A 22,015-nucleotide genomic window follows, 5' to 3' on the forward strand; every position below is an offset into this window, starting at 1 on the left:
CTGTACCTTGCAAGCTAATTTAGATGTCGGCGATTCTTCCTCTCTCCGCTCCCCTCCTCTCAATACCAATAAATCTCACAATTAGGAAATTCTCCTTTTGCATATGAACCCTGATCCTCCCCAAATCCTGCTCTAGGTATTTTAATATTAAGAACACAGGCGTGAAAACCAAGCTTCAGGCACAATTTCATATGCAATACGGAGATTCCTTATTAGGTTGCTCAAGACACGCTCCATTATAAGCGCTGGTTAAGCCCACCTAGAGCGCTCTGGAAGACGTTTCGGACGAGGTGCTTTTGGCAGATGCTACATCCAGATTGTAGTGGGTTTCCGTGGCAAGGTTTTGGTAGCAGGGGGCCATAGGGGTGGCTTCTGTGAGAAGGATCTAGAAGCTGCCCCATGTTTGGTAAGGGCCCCGCTGCTGACCAGAGCTGAGCCAGTAAGTGATGTTGTTTTGCGCCTCTGTGAGAGCATATTTAAGACGGGGGGAAATAAAGTGCTGCGCCACACAGCAGCTGGGAGAGTAAGAGGAGTGAGGAACAGCCTTGCAGGCTCCAAGGTCAGTGAAGAAGGAGGGGGAGAGGTGCTCCAGGCGCCGGAGCAGAAGTCCCCTGCGGCCTGTGGTGAGGACCATGGTGAAGCAGGCTGTCCCCCTGCAGCCCACGGAGTACCACGGTGGAGCAGGGTTCCACCCTGCAGCCCGTGGAGGAGACGACGGTGGAGCAGGTGGACCTGCACCGACGGAGGCTGCGGCCTGTGGAAGACCACTCCAGGAGCAGATTCCGGGCTGGACCTGCAGCCCGTGGAGAGGAGCCCACGCAGGAGCAGGTGAGCTGGCAGGAGCTGCTGCCCGTGGGGGATCCAGGTTGGAGCAGTTCGCTCCTGAGGGATGGACCCCGTGGTACGGACCCACATCTGGAGCAGTTCTTGACGAGCTGCTGCCTGTGGGCAGCCCACGCCGGATCAGTTCACCAAGGACTGCATCCCGTGGGAGGGACCCCACAGCACAGGGGACGAGAGTGACGGAGAAGGAGCGGCGGAGAAGAAGCGCTACAGGCTGCCCACAACCCCCATTCCCCCGTGCCGCTCGGGGGGAGGAGGTGGAAGAGGGTGGATGGGGGGGGAAGGTGCTTTTGGTTTCTTTCCTTTGCTTCTCGCTTCTCTAGCTTGTTAGTAATAGGCAATAAATCTTACTACCTCCCTATGCTGAGTCTGTTTTGCCCATCGCAATAATTACTGCGCGATCTTCCCGTCCTTATCTCAACCCTTGAGCCCTTCTCATCGTATTTTCTCCCCGTTCCTCTCTGAGGAGGGGGAGTGAGAGAGCGGTTGTGGTGGAGCTCGGCCGCCCACCCGAGTAAAACCACCACAAGATTTACTCTGTTCACAGGACCGTGATCCCAACGAAGGGACACCCGGGTGATGCAGGGACACAGCGCGTCTCTTGGCTCGGACATTTCGAGTACACAACTGAGCGCTGCCTTTCCTAACCCAATCTACGTACTCATTTTCCCGGCTGTAAAATTCCTCGTTGAGCTCTGCCCCGTGTCCCATATTGCGTGGATTTCACAAATGTAAGTTTTACTCGAATACTTCTCTATTTTAGGATTCTGCAACGTCACCGAGAAACTGCCAGGTCCTCCCGAGCTGAAATAACTGAACACACATTAAAAAAAAAAAAAAGGCACATTTACATTTTTGAATAGTAATTATCTTTAAAATGTAGCGATGCCCTTTTGGTTACACCCACCACAAAACTATTTACACTGTGGCCCCGTAACTCTTACAGACTTTAGAGCTCACCTATTTATGGTGTGAATAACTTTTTTTTTTTTTTTTAATTATAATCGAATTCTAATACTTCAGCAGCAGCTAAAAAGGCACTATTCCCCATGGGTGGCTACTGACCCCGCACATCATGATATCCTGTAACCACTCACTGGTCACGTGCTGCTCCCTTACTTAACCTGGGGTCAGGCCAAATTGGCATCTTACCTTGCGGAGGGGAAAGCACTAAGTGCACTATAAACCAATTATTACTGGAATTACAGCTTTTCCACAGAATATCAACATATCTCCTATTATAAAGAAATACACAGTTAGAGTCTAGGGAAGAGGCCATTTGAAATCACTTACATATTCATTAAGCAGACAAAGAAAGTGCCATTTGTTACATTTGTTCACACATTTCGAGATGCCATTGAGGTGCAGTGAATGCAGCGCTCATGCAAGGGATCTCATCCAATAACTACTGATGACAATTAAGTCAAACACAGCCACATGATCAGTGCAATTAAAATTCCCAAAGAGGAGCACAGATGCACTCTAAGCCCCCAATCACTTAGAATATTTTTGATATTATGTAAAAGAATCCAGCTACTGAGCATCAAGTCTTTGCTATTATACTATTAAGTAATTACAATGAAATTTGAAAACACTAATGAGATCTTCAGAGTATTTGCTGTACCCACTAGTTAGAGGAAAAAGAATCAGTCTGCGTTCCTCCAGCAAACTTGGAACAACCTCCCTCAAGCAGCTGCAAAAGTTTTATACGGAGAAAACACTGACAAAAATCTGGTTTCAACAATAACTCCGCATTTGGGGAGACTGCGTGGCTCAAGAGACCTGTAATAGATGTGTGACAATTTGGGAAATCTACATTCAGAGCAGGAATTTAAATTCAGACCCCAATGTGGATGTAAATGGGAGAATCTGCAAACTCCATTTCGAGTGTGAAGCTTGGTTACACTCTCATCTCTTTTTTTTTTTTAATGAAATTAGAGACATGTGGCATAATAGTTCGGTGTCCATTCAAACAGTGACGTCTTGAGAAGCAAGCTTCACGAGCACACTCCTATCCCCAGTGAAGACAACTCATCCGATTCTGATCACGGTATCGCTGAAACTGTGAGCCCACTGAAGACGAGATTAATTACCATCAGGACACAGGGGTTTACCCTTTCTCTTGGTTTTACCCAGCTGGGCAGCTGAACACCACCACAACCGCTCTCACTCCCCCTCCTAAAAGAAAAAGGGGGAGAAAATACAACGTGGGAAAAAAGGGCTGACAGGTTGAGATAAGGACAGGGAGATCACTCAACAATTATCATCATGGGGAAAACAAACTCGGCACAGGGATATTAATGTAATTTATTGCCTAACGCTAGCAGCTAGAACAGTGAGAAACCAAAAGCAAACTAAAAACAGCTTCCCCCATCCACCCTCTTCCACCTCCTCCCTCCGAGCAGCACAGGGGAACGGGGACTGGGGGCTGTGGTCAATCCCTGACGCTTCGTCCCTGCTTCTCCTTCACGGACCCTCTCTGCCCCTGCTCCACGTGGGGTCCCTCCTGAACTGATCCTGCGGGGGCTGCCCACAGACAGCAGCTCTTCAAGAACTGCTCCCACACGGCTCCGTACCACGGGGTCCATCCATCAGGAGCAAACTGCACCTTGCCTCCTGCTTCAACTACCTCATTAGGGAAGCATCTTGCAAGCTCAGTTTATCTCCAGCTTCAGTAAAAGGACAGGCAAAGCTACTAGCAAATTAACAGGGTCCAAAAATAGCCATTGAGGCCTGGGACCCCCCTTTACCTTTTTTTATAAGATCGTGACCTTGCCCAGGATACATCCCAAAGAAAGAGCCAGCACAGCTGACCACAAACACCGCTCGCGGAGCCTGTGCACATCTCACTACACTTATCTGGCCAGAGATGGTTGGGTACAGTCTGAGAAGAAGACAGTTTTCTCAGCAGTCAGTTCGTGATTCAATCATTTTTCCATTAATGCAACCAATTTTAGACCTTTGAGGCCAAATTAAATTAGATTAACCACCAAAATAAGCTCCTGTTAAAGACGCACCTAACATGCACATCATGTCCTTCTACGGTCTCCTCATGTGGCGGCCCTCGTAACAGAGTCAAAATGACGAGGCTCCTCTGCTGTACCCCAGAAATGCCACCACCTCGTCTCTCAGCGACTTGAAAGAACACGGTCACAACAGAGAAGACAGAAAACAATTTTTCAACTCTGATTCCAAACCAATACGATCTGCATTTGCACTTGGTTCCTTGCCCAGGTCCTTCCAGGTGATACCGACCTTGATCTGCTGAGCTGCTATGAAAACCAAAACCAAACAAACAAACAAAAAAAAAACACCGAAAAGTGAATTGGGGAGGGTACAAGAGGCCAGATTTCAGTCAGCCAACAGCAGAGCGGGGACATTTCTAAATGTGTTCTCAGTGCCAGGTCTCTGCACCGTAATGTGTACGAGAGGCAGTCGTCCTGCTATCCCAAACCTTACAGTGAGAGATGGAGGCGGCCACACACTCCTGAATGGACAATTCCATTCGGGCTCCATAAACAGCAACAAAAACCCACAAAATTAGAGACTTACCCTACTGGCATGAGGCTTCAAAGCTGTGGTGCTTCTCAAGAGCATTCTCTTTCACCAATCTTGATAAAAATAGCCTTCTGACTATCCGTTTACTCACATTATTACTGGATGAAAAACCTTCTCCTATGATACTCTCCCTGCCTGCCTGAAAAATATTTCTATCTTCTGTTAATAAAATATTCTAATACTGTACATGTAATATTCGGAAAAAAAATCAACAACAATTTATACACTTAGTCCCAACAACCCTTCAGAAACTGTTAGCCTCTGTATCCTCAGAGCCCTAAATCACATCACCTTATTGATTAATGCCACCTCTTTTATTCTGCAGAAGGGAATCCCCTACTCAACTCACATTTATCCCTCTAGAAAAAGCAGGACATATTGTATATATATGAAAAATATTGCAACTTTTTATGATAATTTCTGAAATAGCATGCAAAGCGATGTATAGGATAGAAATGCCACACCTTAAATTCATATGTTGGACAGAATGAATAGCAGCTAACATAAAAGCAAGTCTGTAACATTTTAATCCTCTAATTAGGTAAGAATCAGTTTCTTCCCAACAGTTCTTCCTTATTAAGAAGGATCTCAAGACATCTACAGATCCTCCAACTGTTATTCAAACTCTAAGCCACGAAAGTCTTTCAAGCATCTGGCGTGTTTTATGCTCCGTGGCAGCTTCTTTAGCTTCGAATTGAATGATTTATTACCATATAACCTAAGCCTCTGATGAGATTATGCTGCCAATTTGTGCCTTCTTTGCGAAGAGGTCTCCTGGATCCTAGGCTTTGGACTGAGCGTGGTGAATCTCAATTAAAGGGTGACCTTTACAAGACAAGGGAAATGTTAATTCATGCTCACCTAAATGGTTTTAACCCTACTTGAAAGCGGGGCTTTCTAAAGCTGCCCACTACTTTGTCACTGTAAAGTTTCATTTCAACATTATCAAGATAAAAAACTCTTCGGTGTAAAAAAATGTATATATCCATCAGTCAAAGCCAAAGGAGAAAATCCAAATGCTAATAAAGCTGTCCCTGGTGCATTTTTTCTGCTACTTGAAAAACAATGGTTTCACATTTGTAGGGACGTCAAATACAGATTAGAGGCATTAGAATGACAGGGCCAGAGATTAAACACCTTTCACCCACTGAACAAGTACGAGACGAGGCAAGAGTAACAGCTCCTGCCTCCACACTCACCCTCAAGGTATGTGTTGGAATTTGCCATACCCTGTGCTACCTCGCTGCTTTCTTGAGATGTCTCAGCTTGGAGGGTATGAAGTTAGCAGAAAAGGCAAGATGGCAGCTCGGACTTGACAGATAACTGGCTTTTTTATTATTATTAAGATTAGCTACTCTATCAGGCGAGAAAAATAAAAGCAGTGTTTCAGCATTGTATTTATTATCTTGCAAATTAAGTTGGTGAAAAAGAGGTTTCACAAATCACAGACAAGTAAAGAAGAATTTGATTCACAAAAAAAAAGGATCTGTACAAAATTCAATACAAAAAGATTTAAGAAATTACTGAAAAACGCCGATGTTAGCAAGATTTCAGCACAAAACAAAAACGCCTCTGAGCATCTTAGAACTCTACCCTATTAAAGATTAAACAAACCAGGCCAGATTAAACAAACAAACAAAAAAGATATATACAATGCTAGCACAGAGATTTCAAATAAAGCTAGCGTTCCAGAAAGCACACTTGGATAGTGTACAAATCTCTTCCAAAAATATACAACATCCTGAAGGATACAAGTGACAGTTTGGGCTAACCTGGTCATTAAAGGTCCCAGAAGAACAGGATTACTGGGGCTCACATTGGCCAACCCAAATTCCAGGCCAGCTAATTGTACTCAGCTGATCCACATTCCCGCTGGACAGTTTATTTTTCATCTTATACAATTTATTTTTCACCGTGTGTAGCCTAACTCTACATACTCTGCCGTACTCTGATTCAAAGGAATGTACACTATTATCATTAACAATAATAGGAGATGAGTGTAGGAATCTAACCCTGGGGTACCAAAGGTACACTGGAGTGTCCTGGTGTCAAACAAACAAACAAAAACCACAAGGGAGCAGCATAAAAATATTCCTTAAACTAGTCAAGGAAATGACTTTGCAAAAAATAATGTCCTAAGGAAAGCCAGAGCTCAAAAATAGGGTTTTGGCTTCAGACGATTAAAATTTTCGAAGAGACAATGGCAGTAGCATCCACTTAACCTACAGAACCTTTTTCATCCTTTCAGGTTGTTGCAGCCAACTTCCACCAGTGCTGCAATGAACACTCTTCAAAGCAGAGTGGATTATCAGAAACCAGACCTCCTCAGACCAAACCGAGAGAATCCTGGTCCTAAGCAGCAAGACAGAGCAGTTTTAAATAAATGGTTTACTACTGAACTTGACACAAAGGCACAAATTCCAGGAGAGTACGAAGCTCTCATACGGAGAGAAAGGAGGAACGTATTATTTTAGATCACAGTAAGAAGAGTACCTGTTCGGCTGCATCGTGGCTGTTTTATTGCTGGCTGTACTGATGAAATGTTTCCAGTGTCCTTCAGAAAAGCAAAGCGTGATTCATCTGTTCCAGCCCGGGACACATTTTACGCACGGACATAGCACGGCTCGCTACCCGGCACAGAGCAGCCCAGAAAGCTGTGCTTTAGCTGACAGAGGGGAAAGGAGAGCACATACTCACCGATACAAGTTCACTTTGATGAAGTTATATCCAATTAGAAACTAATCACATGAAAACACAGGGACTGATTTTAATGGATATCAAGGCTTGCAGCGCATCTCACTGCATCAAGCTGAGATGGCTCAATGCCTCCAAAAGCCTAGTCCTCATGGAAAACCTCCTAGAATTGATACAAAACAGGATATTACAGTTCACAGTCATAAACATTTCCTACCTATTCTGCTTTAATCTGCGTAATACCCGATAATTCTACAGCGTCTTTTTAAATTCACCACAAAGCCCCCAAATTCTTCAGTAATCCAAAACTCAAAGCTGAAAAGAAGCTGAAACAAAGTACCTTGAAAATCAATGTTTGCTTTCCAAACAAGGGATGCTGAGACAGAAAGAGTCCCAGAAAACCTGAAAGTCTCTCTGCCCAGAACTGTAACAACAAAACACAAAGCAGATCTGGACACAGCAGCCTCCCAGCAATACCAGTAAGACTGAAGCATCCATCTATGGGATTATTTAATCTTTATAAAATGAGTGCTTTTTTCTGTGTCCTTCCCCATATCGAGAGGGGAGAGAAGCTGAGCACTAGCAATTGATGCAGAGAGTGGAAAATTAAAGCTCTTAACGAAACTCATAAATGATAGCCTCGTCTTTGATTTTCAGTCTTTATTTGACAAGCTCGTCTACTGGCACAACACCTTGATGCCCTGGTATTTTGTTTTTTTATATTAAAAAAGGACAATGTGGCATCTGGAAATCTACATGGTAGAGTTACTGGAGGTCTTTTGGCTTTGAAGTGAGCACCGTATGGAGGCAAAGCCTAAAGCAAGAAGATCTTGAAGCTGAGAATGAGAACTTATTTGGGAGTCCCAGGCAGGGACCCAAAGGCAAATGCTGAAGGCGGAGATTGGAGAGTGCTTGCCATGCTGCTTCACGGAGCAAAGCACAATGTTATGCACTGCTGTACTTGTATAAGGCTCAACCTCTGAACATCAGTTGGTGGTGCAAGCTAGGACTGAGCATCCTCAATAACGTGGCTGCTGCAGTAAAGGCTGCAATAGCTGTGGGCATTGCTAGGTAGGACCTAGGACGAAGAATGTGGCTAATGCAGCTGCTCGCAACAATCAACTTCATAATAGTTGTTTTCACAAACAATTTTGCTCAAAAATAATTCAGCAAATAACATTTTAAAAAGCCATTGAACTGTATGGTCATTTTAAGAAGCAAAAGCAGGCGGACAGACAGCTGACTACCCGCTCTCCTACGGAGATGCAAACTGGCAGTCCCCCAACACCCAGCAAATATTGATCAGCTATCAGAGGAGACATTTCCTCTCAGAAAGAGCAGTCAGGCGTTGGGACGGGTTGCCCATGGAGGTGGTGGAGTCACCGTCCCTGGGGGTGTTCAAGGAAAGGTTGGACGTGGTGCTTGGGGACATGCTTTAGTGGGTGACATTGGTGGTAGGGGGGTGGTTGGACCAGATGATCTTGGAGGGCTCTTCAAACCTTAATGATTCTGTGACTCTGTGAAATGACTCGTACTGCCTTAGCCTGCTCCAAGTCCCCTACGCAGCCTGATTTCACAGCCCAGGGCTGACTTTCAGCACCCTGCACCGCCCTGAGAAGTGAGAACAATCCAGTGGGAGATGGAACCCCCAAACCCTCCGTGTTCTCCGGAAGGGACAGAGATGCCCTGCCTCTTGTTCCACCTACCCTGAAGTCTGGCAGAGCTCAGCCTTTAATAAGCAGTGATATACATCTTCAGACACTGGGAGTGGATCGAAAACCAGTTTAAAAAGTGTTCATGCCATGTATTTGCTTAAAGGAATGGAGACAAAGCAGCCCGTCTATTAAAACAACAGGACCGCCTCCTTCCCCGGGATACAAATATTTTGAATATTTAAAAACCACTGCAGAACCCTCAACACACATCGATTAGGAAAGGCAACAAGCCTCCGCAAAGCAATGCAAACCTGTTGCTGTACATCCAACGCAGAGCGTGCTCTCCCTAATACCAGGACGAGGCAGCTCTTGGCACAGCGAGGAGGACGCTAACAAGGCAAAGGGTTTCTCCGGCTCCCATTTTTAGGTATCTCCCCCTCCCACTCTTCGCCTCCCTCTGAATTCACCGTAGCTTTAATAACAATCTCAGAGGCAAAATCAAGAAACAAATTATTTTCTTACACATAATCCCCCTTTTGCTGTCAAGTGCCTGACCCCAGTTTGATAATCTCATTTCCTGAGAATCAAAATGCTGGAAATTTAAGCTTCCTAGAGTGTTAATTGCGGCCCTGCTCCATTGCTAATCAAAAAATTGGATGTTTTGCATGAAAATGCTGCTCTAATTAATTCTCAGTCATAAAGCGCCCCAGTTTTAATAACCCCTTCTTGATTGGATAGCCTTTGAAGAGACAGTGCAGCTAATCCGCTAAACTAGAAAAAACACACGCAGAGGAAATAATAAGTGGGCTTACAAGGTCTGAACGAGATGATTGCATTAATACTGTCAAACCACAAAAAAGCCATTCTCTCCCCTCTCCTCCCCCCCAAGCTCAAAGCAAACTGTGATCCTCCGCACCGCGGGGAGACCAAAGCAGCTGCGTGACAGGAGGTTCCTAACATCAAATCGTTTCCCCCTCCCTTCGTCCAACCAACTTTCCGATTCTTCGATGGGTTATCCCTCTTCCTAACGGGGCATTTTTAACCGGGACTGCCCGCTTGTCGCGGCGTCTCCTCTAACCAGACAAGAATTACATTGCTTCCCCCCCTCCTCTCCCCGTTGCCTCCGACTGACAGCGTATTATCATACCCGTCTCTAAAAGGTGCTGAACCGAATTTTCATTATCCAAAGTGTCAAGATTCGTTTTTGTCATCGGCAAACACGGCTGGCTCCCTCCGGCAGCCCTTCGGTGAATTCAAATGGAACAAGGCACCTACAAATAACTGCATTTTCCCCGGACCTGGCCTTACATTGTGCCCTTGTCAGATCAGATACCATTTGCCTCCGCCGCTACTTCTTGGCGTCAAAATCTTAATTAGCAGAGTTTCTCTTTGATTTCCTTAATTACTTAAAACCTTCTGGTAAGAAATTTTCCATCTTAGAGCGAGAATAGTTAAACAGCATACTGGTGAGCAACCCATCCCCAGTCTTCAATTTGTGTCATCGGTGATGTTCGGCTCTTTCCAGTTTTATTTTTCACCTGGCCAACACGAATTTCTTGGAGGTTCTTGTACGAAATAAAGTTAAAAAATAAATACATCTGGTATCTGTAGCCTCATTGCAAGAGGCCTTTGTTTCACAGCTCAATTTGCCAACCTTGGTCCGAGCTGGATGTGACTTGCCTTTTATTCTTGTAGCCCTCCTACTGAGTCTTTTGGAGCACACCTGAGATTCACAGCTTGCACAGCGCAGGTAATTTTCAGTGCTGCTGGTCATGCCCGAACCATTCATCCAAGGTCCAAACTTCTAGCAGGATCCCACCGAAACTTGTGAAAAGTGAAGCAAATGGAACTAACCAAAATTTCGAAGGAGAAGAAGGAAGGGTACTGCATCACGGGGATCTTCTGGACAGAAACTGCTTAAATAACTTCATAAAGCAATACAGAATTTTGCTGTTTCAGCTCAGCACGCAAAACGTGCCCAGTAGTTGGGGAAGCACTGCTCTGGGGCATGAATTTCATTCTTCGCTCTATTAAACACTTCCTCTGTGATGCCACGTAACTTTTTTCCGCCTGCCTTGTACAACAAGCACTGCCCTGCCTTCCGGTGGCAATAAGAGCGCACACTTATGAAAACCTGCAGGACACCCACGTAGTAGGAGCAGAGACGACACAATTTCTAAGATAAAAAAAAAAAAGAAAAGAAAAACCCCAAAGGCGCAGTGACAATACAAGAATATTCCCAATGCTCTTACACAGCACAAAGTACTCGTAGGCAGCGATTTCTCCCGGGGTGCTGTGCAGGAGCTCCCACCGCCACGCAGAGCTGGCACGGCAGCAGTCCCAGGGCTGCAGAGCCACCTCAATCGACACGTGGCTGTGTCAAGTGTGCCTAAACCATCCTTATATTAACATATACAGCCTTAATGTATTCAGACTTCAACCAGCACGACTGAACAGAAGGCTGAAAGGTGAAGACCGGAAGGTGACTCTGGAATCCTGATCAATTCTGCTTCCATCGTCCTTCCCGGGATGACTCGTCTCATACCGCAGACTTGCACGGCTACACCCTAAATAAAATCCTGCTTCACAAAGGCACGGAGAGGTTTAATAACGTTGAATTGCTTCGAGCTTCTTGGGGGAGAGAAATCAGAAGCCCAAATTTTAAGAGGTGCCGAGCAGCTGTGGAGACCATTAACATCCACGGGAACAGCGGCTGCTCGGGAGCACTTCACATTTCATTCTTAAAACCGGCCCAGCTGTACGACACGAGCAAAGCTGACCCCGCTATGAACTACCAGGGCCTGCGCTCGCACAGATAACAGAAGCTGGCTGCTGTTTTCCATGCTGATCAGCACCCTCCAGGCTCTTCAGATTTTCGCAGTGTATAAAAACGTCTTTCACCATTTCTGCTGATAAATTAAGCTGAGGCCAGAGTCACCATGAGTATGCACCTGCATTAATTCCCCACAGCCACGGGACTCTGAAACAATACCTGATGTGTTGAGAAGGATCCTCTAACCAACGCCACCTTTGATGAAGTAACACCACGCCTGAAATTACCGGCCAGCAGCGAGCAGCACGGTGAGACACCGCGTGCTCCGGAGCTCTCCCGCCCCAGGGCTTCTGCACGCCGCACACCTGCGAGTAAGAAAATGGCTAACTCGGGTTAGGCACCTGCTGAAATGAAGGTTATCATCCACTGAGCTTTCCCTTTTCAGTTATGGCTTCTTTGGTTTCCTTGCTTTTTTAATTTTTCTTTTTATTTTTTATTTATTTGCTATGGACGCCAATCATTACGGCTGAACCGTTCATCCAAGGTCCAAACATCTATCAAGAGCCAACTAAATTTAAGGAACTTCAGAAAATGGAAGCAAAGGCAACTTACCCCCAATTTTTTAAAGTATAAGAAGTACATCTTTACTCCAGCCACAGCTACAAAAAATTTAGCCAGGTAAACCACTGGAAGGCAGACTTCACGATCCTTGCGCAGTGCAGCTGTGCTGGTGAAGGCTGCTCCATCACGTGCAAACTAATCCTTCCAGGCATGTACAACGCACATAGCATGTGTACCGTGCTTGGTACAATGACACTAACACTATTACCAAATTACTAATTCAGAAACCCAGACATGCCTGAACACTACCTAAAATAGTAGTGGTTTTGCCTCTTAATTCTCTCTTGAAGCCATGTTTTCCTAATACCGATCACATCCAACTTAATGGAAAAAAAACCAACAAGGTCCCTGCAGACTGCCTCCTGCCTTACTGTGCAGCCCCAGGGACAATCTCCTACCCTCTCCATCCCTCTTGCAGTCCCTGACCCCCTTCTGTGGGGAGAAGCCACATTTTTCTTCCGTTCCCAAGGATCTGTTGGCAATTGAAGGCAGCAGTGGAATGAAATAAGGGGCATGCATGGGATTCATTCCACTAGCCAGTGACAAGCAACCACCTCTGCAATGAAATACAGCAATGTTTTAGCCTGGTTTCCTAGAAAAATAAGAGTTATCTGATCTTTTGTCTGTCCAACTGGCTGTCCCATCCTCACAACAACTGAGCTGGAGAGCCAATTTCAGCCGAAGGTGACAGAGGCATAAATCCTAAAAGCAGTAAATTCTCAGAGGTCTCATGGAAACAGACAGCCGTGCAGACAAAGGTGGGATAAACGCGTGCCTCCACAGAAGGAAAAGCATCAGCAGGCACTTGTTAGCTCTCCATGCTGCTGGACCTACCAGCACACTTGCTTCCAAGGTGCAGAGCTGCTTGGTCGGGATGTACTTTGCTTGGTCCACCCGTGGCACAGGTTGCTTTTTGCTTAGCGGGTGCTTCGGGGACACAAGCAGGCGCTGAGGGGTGCCAGGAAGGAAGCAAGGGGGATGAATGTGATGGAGAGACATGGTGAGAAGTGTGGCTAATGAAAGAGAAGTGTTAAGGGAGAACAGGACGCATCTGCGATGAACCAGGCTGCAGTCATTCAGCCGCTCGTGGAATAAACTGATCTGCTTTTTAAATACACCTCCATTATTTCAGACTGTCTATAAAAAGAACATCGTATCTGACAAATGGCAGAAGGGCTCTAAGAAGGAAAATGTAAATTCCCCAGCCAGCACTCGGCCAAGACGTACTCTTGGAAAAAAAAAAAAAAAGAGAGAGAAAAAAGAGACAATCACTTTGGGGTTTGGGTTTTGTACAGAAGAAACCACCTCTGACATTGTACTTCTGCAAACATCCCGAGGCACCGCATTTCTGTTAGTCTAGAAGGAGATATTTCAGTTACGTACTTGCTTCTGATTTCTTCTTCTTAATGACAATTGGCAAACGACTTCTGTGTCCGACTTAAAGCGAAAAAGACATGGCCTACATCTTCCTCCTCTGATTTCAGTGGAATAAGACGCAAGAATGAATCCTTCCATCTCTAAATCACTTACAGCCGGTCCCTTTCTCCCACTGAGGGATAACGTCTGCCTTATGCACTGTACTATTTCAGTCCAAACGAGAGAGGTTAATGACAAAGCATCACTCTGATCTTCACACATTTTAAGGCTATTTAAATTAAATTCTTATTTCAAAAAGTTGGCAAGAGCCAAACTTTTATAAGTTCTTTTTTTTTTTTTTTTTAATGCATATGTTTCTTTGAAGACCTTTTCAGGAAGAAAGATTTCCTAACAAGCCACCCTCCCCCTGCTGCCACTGAAAAATCATCCCTGTGGATAAGGCTGTCAGGAAGAGAAACTGTGTGGCATTCACAGAAGAGAGAGTGTCACATGCCTGCCTTCCAGTAACCTGATTGAACAATTAAATTGTATTTCTCTTTAAAAGGGGGAAAAAAAAATCAAAATGCAGATCTTGCTGTGGTCTGGGATTCAGGAAGATTAATGAGCTACCTAAAAGGGAACAGCAGCTTATAATAGAAAGAGAGGATAGTACATTTTTAACATAAAGTTCAAAGGGAAACTTTTCTTGATGGTTAAACAGCAAAGATTTCTTAGCAAAGTCATCTCATCTATTGTCCCTATTGACTCCCTACATTGACTTTTTGTCACCTATTGCGTCACGTCCCAGCTCTTCCGATTCATCCATAAAGGGCAGTATCATCTTGGCCCTATCCACGCTAATTCTTATATTTTGTCCTTTCCTCCTTTGTCAGCTCTTCAGCTTTGTTCTTTCCAACCCCACGCCAGCTCGGCAGCTGAAAGTCTGCGGAGCTCTTTCGCAGCCTCTTCTCTTGAAAAACGCTCACAGCCTCCTGCTCGTGACAAACGCTGCCTCGAGATCTGCCTTCTATCAATAAGGGGCTGCTCTTTCAAGAAATCTGGCTGTGCCCAACAGCAACGAGTTCTGAACCCTGAAAAAGAAAGGAGCTATTTAAAAATACCTCCTCGGCTCAGTGCCACAGCAATGGTAACTCTACCCCAAAACCACACGGATCTCAGCCATGGTGCATCTGGAAGAAGAGGCAGACTGTTAATACCTTCGTCTTCTGTGTTTTTAAAGCAACAAGGTCAAGTGGCCAGATCAGGGCATGGAGGCAACTAGAAACAACAAAAGGCAACAGGACTACTACCAAAGAGATTTGAATTTTTTTGAGGGAAGGGCTACGAGCCCCCTGATGGCCCCATCCCTATCCTAAACTTAATCCCCTCAACAGCTTCAAAATTGTTGGCTTTGAATCCAGTTGCCCCACGCAGGCTGCAGAATAGAGTAATTACTGTGGATAAGTAACTACTTAAATCCTACTGTCCATTGGTATTAAAAAAACAAAATAAAAAAGACTGTGCCATGTAATAGCTTAGACTTAAACAACATCCTGCTGAACTGGGAGATTTCTTCCAGCTGATCCCAGGTACACGTGACAGATTTTGAAGGTGAGAACCTGAGTCTTAAAAGGTGAAGAGCTGTGAGCTGAACACCTTCCAAGCGTGCATAATGGGTGATACCATCATGTAAAAGGCAGGGATCTTCACCTTATTTTATTCCTATGGCTGTGAGATTACACTGTGGGCAACTGTCAACTTCAGTACATCTTTTTATCTCAGATTCTTCCCTCACAGTCCCTGCAGAAAGACCTGAATATTCGCCAGAGAGTGCATCATTACATATTTCATCATCAATATGAAGATCCTCTTTACACAGTCACCTAAGTGAAGCGATCGGTCCACAAGAACACTGTACATCTCTCAGTGCTTCTGACCTCACTGCTTTGGGTTTCACTTCTTGCTGACACAACTAAGTTATAAAAGGAGGAAGGGAACACAAAGGCATGCAATAATTCTCTTGTAAATTATAAAATATCCTCGAATAAAAGCCATCTGAAAATTACCAAGAGTAAGATTTCAAGAAGTTCTACCCCTGTCCATCACTGTAATATCTGAAGAGTTTATATTCTTTTTATGATTAGCCCAGTAAGAAACTACAACGGATGAGACAGAAAAAAAATTATTCCTACTATACATTAACATGACAGCCTCAAGATCTTCCACTGCTGTTGCTTCCAAAAGCAAGACTTTTGTGAATTAAACCATTCACAAAAAAACGTGAAACGATGCCATGCCCAGAGAACACTTCTCTGTGTATACACAACACTTGTCACAAGCAGTATAAACCAGCAAGAGTGGTCCAACACTTCAAACTCACCATTTTTGAATACTCTAACTCTTCAAGTACTACACAAAAGACACAGACTTGGTCACTTCCAACAGAAACTTGTGATTTCAAATACGAAACGGGTGCGTTTAGCTCCCAGAACAATCCAGAAGCATGACATACGACACAGGGAAATAGACTGCAGATAAAGAAACAGGCATTACCTCCAAGTAACCCAAAAGCAATGCTCACAATGAGACTTGTTTGTGTTTCATCCATTGTTTCATGACTAGTTTTTAAGAACTGGACCTTTATCTGAACGCACAGAGGGGAATAAAAAGAAACCCAGTTGCATGACGGAGCAAGAATTAAAGAAATAGACCTTAAATAATAGAGAGATTTAGACAGCCTGGGCAGCAAACTAGAGAGGTACTAATACCTTGACATGGCATGGACAGGATATTCAGTTCCTGCAGAAGAGAATTACCCAGACTAACACATTATTTCCCCACCTTGAAGTTCTCCGCTTCTGCTGTACAGCTCCCTCCTCTGCTCACGCAAATAGGCACTCATGCTAATAGCATGGGAAGAGGACTCAAACCTGTAATTAAAAAAGAATAAAGTCAGTTAGCCATCCACAGAGCTGGCCTTCTTGTAAGCACCAGTCAGCTCAGAACAAAATGCACTTCCCTGTGTGGTTAAGGAAAATGACCAAGGCAGACAAAAGCACATTTTTCCTGTAAAACTCCACCACTGATGTACCGTATTTTGCCACCTTGGATCCACACAGCTCTGTCGGCAGCTGCCGGTGGCACAGACCTGCCTGCATAGCATGGGGATGCTCTTCTGAGCAGGAACGGCCCCAAAAAATTGGTGAAATCCAAACCAAAGCAATGAGTTAGTATCAACTACATTGTTAACTGGCATATACATAAAGCCACAAATTAAAAAGTAATACTCTCATTGAAACTAAAATGTAGTAAATTAAGTATTTATTGGATGACTCCAATACTCTACAAGGATCAACCTGAGACAAGATGTTTTTCAAGTAACAGAGCCCCATAAACATGACTTTTGTCATTCACAGTAAAATGGCCTGATGCTGCAGGGTCTCAGGGTGGCTCTGAGCTTGCTGGGGGCTGAGCTGGGTGTCCTTGTGACACAAGCATCCCCTTACTGAGGGACCCAAGGACTCAGCCTGAGCTCAGCACTGGTGACACCCAACAAACAGCAGCCCTGTGTATGCCCGGGTAGGTGCTGGGCAGCTCTGCCATGGGCACTGGGGACCAGGATGGGGCAGGCAGAGGGCTCAAGGCATTTTCAAATTGCTGAAGTGGCACAAGATGTCTTTAATGACCAAACTCCTTATAGTGAAGACCTCAAGGCGTTGAGGCCCTTCTGCTGGGGAAGGCTGAATCGGCATTAGCACCACCCAGAGGGACACTGCAAACCTGAGCATCACACTACAAAGAAGGGCCGAGCATTTGGAAGCTTTCTTGTGCAACAGTTTTAAGGTTATTTTTATTAATGAGGCTCTTCCACTTTAATTTGGACTATGAGTGTTAGCATTACTGCGACTGAGCTAATAACCATTTATCAAAATATAACGAACGCAGCCGAGTAATTAAATGAACGATAAACTCTTGGCTTTGTATTTGTGATGTGCTCCCTCTTTCCCCTAGTGAAATATTAAATATAACATTATCGCCATGACCCAGAGGTCTTCTCCAGGCATCAAACTCAGAAGCTTCAGGTTAAGGCAAACTGCAGCAACAAACCTGAGTCTCCCCCTGCTGCCCCAGACCTGGCTTTGAGACAGTGACTCCGGTCTCAGCACATCCACTTCTCTCCCACAGCCATCCAGTTTCACTCTCCCATTTCCCCTCCTCTGCTCTTTCCTTGATCTATTCTCCCGTGTTCCTATTCCCACTCAACCTCTCTTCTCTTGTAATCCCCCCCTCTCCCCATGCTGACACTCCAGTGGCAAAGCTTGCATTGATTTTTTGTTTTAAGCACAGAATTGCACATAATTTTAGCCAAGCCTGAGACTAACACGTTGGGTGTTCAACACCTGCTTGTGCAAGCCACTCCTTTCCCACCAATGCCCAATTTTTGTCTAGCAAATCTGACCTGCCGGGAGACAGCAACCTACACGTGGCTACTTTTTGGAAAAGAAGAAAGCCAGGCTTACGATGGCAGAAGCTACGTGAATTCCCAAAGGTTTTGGGTTTTGAGTCAACTTTAAACAACTGAACACATCATGACTTCCCCCGCCCTGTGAGTTATACCCGTTTTCAAGATAGGGAGCCAACGATTCAAAGTCCCTTCCAAATGCTGGTTGCTGCAAGACGCAATTCAAGAGTCCTCGTTCTTCCTACTGCTGCCAGATCATAAGTCTTCACATAAACACACCACCAGAGGAAGTTGGATTTAGAAAATCAGCTTCTAACAAGCTATCACAGGGCACGGCACAGATACCTGCATCGAGCTGCGAGTAAAACACAAGGTGGAGCCCTGCCCTAAGAGACTTGTGAAGTGAGAAATTAAATGCGGATATTCTGATGACAAGTGGATGGCTCCTCCGATTTGGACAGAGCTAATGGAAAGGCAAGAAAAAGCCTCACAGCCCGGCGCGAAAAAGCACTGAAGATGGGCGAGGAGACAAGAATAACACTCCATCAAACATGCACATCCCCCAGCGGACTGAGAAATTCCATTTCAACGGAGATTTCCATAGATATAGTGACAGCTGACAAAAGACAGATAACCAAATAAGAGCTCCCAATAAGTGCTGCTGTCACCGTGGTGCCGGCGATGACTTGGTGACAAGACCATGAGTGGCAAGAGACACGCTGTTCCTATGAGGTTAGGCACCTTCACTTTAAACAATTACACCTACCTTCACTCTCCGGTGACAAACTAATATACAGGCTTAAATTGCTCTAGGTGAAACAGAGCATCCCTATTCCTCAAACTTAAATGGCCCAAGCACACCCAAGAACAGACGCGGAATGAAAAGGTGAGCAGCCCTATTTTGCTCCGATAGAGATCTGCAAGACGGGGTGAATTCAAAGAGCATAATTCTCAACCCAAACAGCCAAGGGAGTGTTAAAAAAGGGGTGGGGAGGAATAACCATAGGCTGTCAAGGTGGCAGGAGACACCTCTGAGATCCTCCAGGCAACATTTAACCTTCTAATAGCAGAAGATTATACAGACAGCTAATCCTGGGAGATGGAGAGCGGGAAGTGCAAAAGCCTTTGGGTACTAAGAGAATACAGCTGCTATGTGCCCGTGCCCATGGGGCAAGTAACAGGGAGTTCTGCAAGCTCTGGGTAATCAAGAAATAAAATTTAGCTGGAAAAAAACAACAAACGACCTGTAAAGAGGCTCTGGAATGTGAAGCTCCCCTAACCACTTGCCTTTTCGGCAAACCTCTCGGCCTTTTCCATTACTGAATTTCCCATATTACCTCCCCACCACGTAGTGATCTACCTCAAATTACAAATGGGATGTTGCAGATTAAAAAACCCACCCAGAAAAACCCACCCAGACTTCACGGGCACCCATCCCCAGCAAAATAAAGGGGGAAACCACAAGCTCTCTCCTCCAATCGCTCCCCCCCTCCAGCAAACACTTCAGTAGATTTTGTTAAACTCGGACTTTCTACATGGGAGAGCAAAGCCTGGTAAGGCTAAATACCTCGCTAATGGGTAGTGAAAGACAGCTCAGCCCTGCAGCAGCTTGTAGTGAGTCCACCCATCAGATACGCTGCTCCTGCCGCAGCTGAGCACGGGTAAAAGGTTACTGCCCCAAGGTGCTGGTACTCCCCAGCACTGCTCTCCTTGCTGCTGTTCCCTCAACCCTACCGTTAAACCTGCACGTTCCCTGAACAACTGCTTTAGAACAATGTCATTGTATATAAAAAAAAAAGTCATTAAAGAGATTATTTTGGCAGTGCTGAGTTAGGGGGCGGCCACACACACAGTTACACTGGCAGAGCTGCAACGTAAGATCAAAGCCATGAACTTCCAGCTTGGAGCCTCTGCTCTGAAAACAGCACGTTTTGGTAATTCCCCCAGATCCTCAAAGGGCCAAAGAGGATGGACCAGCACAGGTAGTCAAGAGATGAGACAAAAATTCGGCAGAACTCCTTCGCGTCTCGGTGTACCGGCAAGGCCATCTGTCCTCTCGTAACAGTGCTCCTCATCCCTCACTCTTGCACATCAAATTTGCACCCCAAATCCTTCCCTCACCCACCTATCCTCTCTCGTCCTCTCTCCTCCCAGCCACTTAATTCTTTCCACTTTGAATTAAAGGAACAAGTGATAGGATTAGCCAGTTAGTCTATCTAGTAATTATACAGTTATCTTAATTCTCTTTGTCCAGTCCCCTTTATCACCCTTTTTAACAGGTCTTGAACATACTGTGCACAAAGATAGGCTTAACGTATCGCTGCACGCTCTGCAGCAGCTCGTGTAATGGGATCCCAACCCCGCAATGAGCCTCTGAAAGAGCTGCACTCTACAAACCAGCCATGAATCCCTAACAGAGATCTTACTGAGGCTTCAGCTTCAGGCATTAAACCTTACCATCTCCAAACTTACACCCCAGTCCCACGTGCAACTGCGATTAACGGCGAGTTTTAGGTGCATCCTGGCACTTACTTGAACAGAGGGTTTTTAGGCCTTTGTGGCTTCTTCTTCGCAAAGAACGCTGCGAATTCTCGCCCCGAGCTGGCATAGCTGAGCTGGGTGGATGGCTCCGAGGCGGTGCGGGTGTTCTTCATATCCAGATATTCCGTCAGCAGCATCTAGGAGCAGAAGGAGGAGGAATGCTGCATTAGAGACACAACAGCATTGCACTGCGACTCGGAACGTCTAGGATCTTTAAATACTATACAGGACTGGTAATAAACAAATCAGCAGTTTTAATTAACAGAAACTCAGCTTTATTTTCAGAAATGAGATCCTAGTGACCTATATGCCACTGCCACTGATCTGATAAAAGCTCATCCTACATTACTCGACCAATTCAACCTGCTACAAAACCCTGATGGTACTGAAGGTATCTTGCAAGAATCTTGAGTTGCTTGAGCGTGTGTGCAGAGAAAAGCAATGAAGCTGGTGAAGAAACAAGAAAAAAGAGGTACAAGGAGTGACTAAGGGACGTGGGGTTGTTTAGTCTGGAGAAGGCTCAGGGGAGACCTCATCACTCTCTACAACCACCTGAAAGGAGGCTGCAGGTTTCTTTTCTCAGGTGACAAGTGATAGGAAGCAACAAAATGGTCTCAGGTTGCACCAGGGGAGGTTTAGGTTGTACTTTTGGTAGAATTTTGTCATGGACAGGGTGCTCAAGCATTGGAACGGGCTGCCCAGGGCAGTGGCGGAGTCCCCATCCCTTGAGGAATTTCAGAGACGTGTGGATGTGGTACGAAGGGACGTGGTTCAGTGATGGGACTCCGTAGGTCAGGTTGATGCTTGGACTTGGTGATCTTGAAGGTCTTTTGCAACCCAGAGGAATCTGTGATTCTACAGATTCCCCACTCCTCCCCAAACTGATTCCAACACCTGTAGCTACAGGGAGATGGTGGGGGGCTTCTCAGCTGGCCTGTACAGACTGATTACATACCACAGCTCCTAAAAACACAAAGGTTACCAATATTGATATAATCCACTACAAAAACACAGTTTACATATGGAGAAAATTTACAGGCACGTGTACGCATATTTGTGTATATAAATATAAAACATGCATGTGTAAATTCATGTGGATATACTAAGGGTCACGATCACTGTTGGAAAAAATCCTGGGAATGCTGCAAAAATTGCCCTTTAATAGCTCCCAAACCGTTGATTATTTATTTATTTATTTATTTATTTTTTAACCACTGAAAATACAAATTCCACAGTCATCAGTTCCTCAAACTCAGTTTAAATTTGATTTTCTTCTAGCCTAATAACTTCAGAGAGGGGTTGGCGGGTGCCTTTGTGAATGGGGTCCTTTTGTGAAACCCCTGCAGCCCGAAGTGCTGGTCTGGTGTTTGGTGCTGCTCGAGTAACTCCACGGTGCAGAAGCAAAAACAGATTCAAAGTCACTCGCTTTTAATTTCATTGTGTCTGAAGACGGAAAGAAACCCCTTAAAAATTAACTTTTGTCAGTGCTTTCAGAAATTCATTATTTATGTT

The 22,015-nt window shown here is 45.1% G+C and overlaps 1 protein-coding gene across 8 annotated transcripts in view; it reads right to left on the bottom strand.

Annotated features, from left to right (window-relative positions):
* Positions 1-22,015, bottom strand: part of EXOC4 (exocyst complex component 4) — a 382,597-nt gene that overhangs the window by 262,504 nt on the left and 98,078 nt on the right. For 5 of the 8 annotated variants that reach the window (XM_083819251.1, XM_083819253.1, XM_083819257.1 and 2 more), the window contains exons 8-10: positions 20,495-20,640; positions 16,342-16,430; positions 14,622-14,690 (exon numbers count right to left, since the gene is read on the bottom strand). In XM_083819251.1, coding sequence (XP_083675377.1) covers positions 14,622-14,690; positions 16,342-16,430; positions 20,495-20,640 — 304 coding nt within the window. The remainder of the gene's footprint in view (positions 1-14,621; positions 14,691-16,341; positions 16,431-20,494; positions 20,641-22,015) is intronic. The other 3 variants (XM_083819252.1, XM_083819258.1, XM_083819256.1) reach the window with 1 other exon arrangement.

This window comes from Anser anser, assembly GCF_964211835.1.
Source record: "Anser anser genome assembly, chromosome: 1".
Classification (NCBI taxonomy): domain Eukaryota; kingdom Metazoa; phylum Chordata; class Aves; order Anseriformes; family Anatidae; genus Anser; species Anser anser.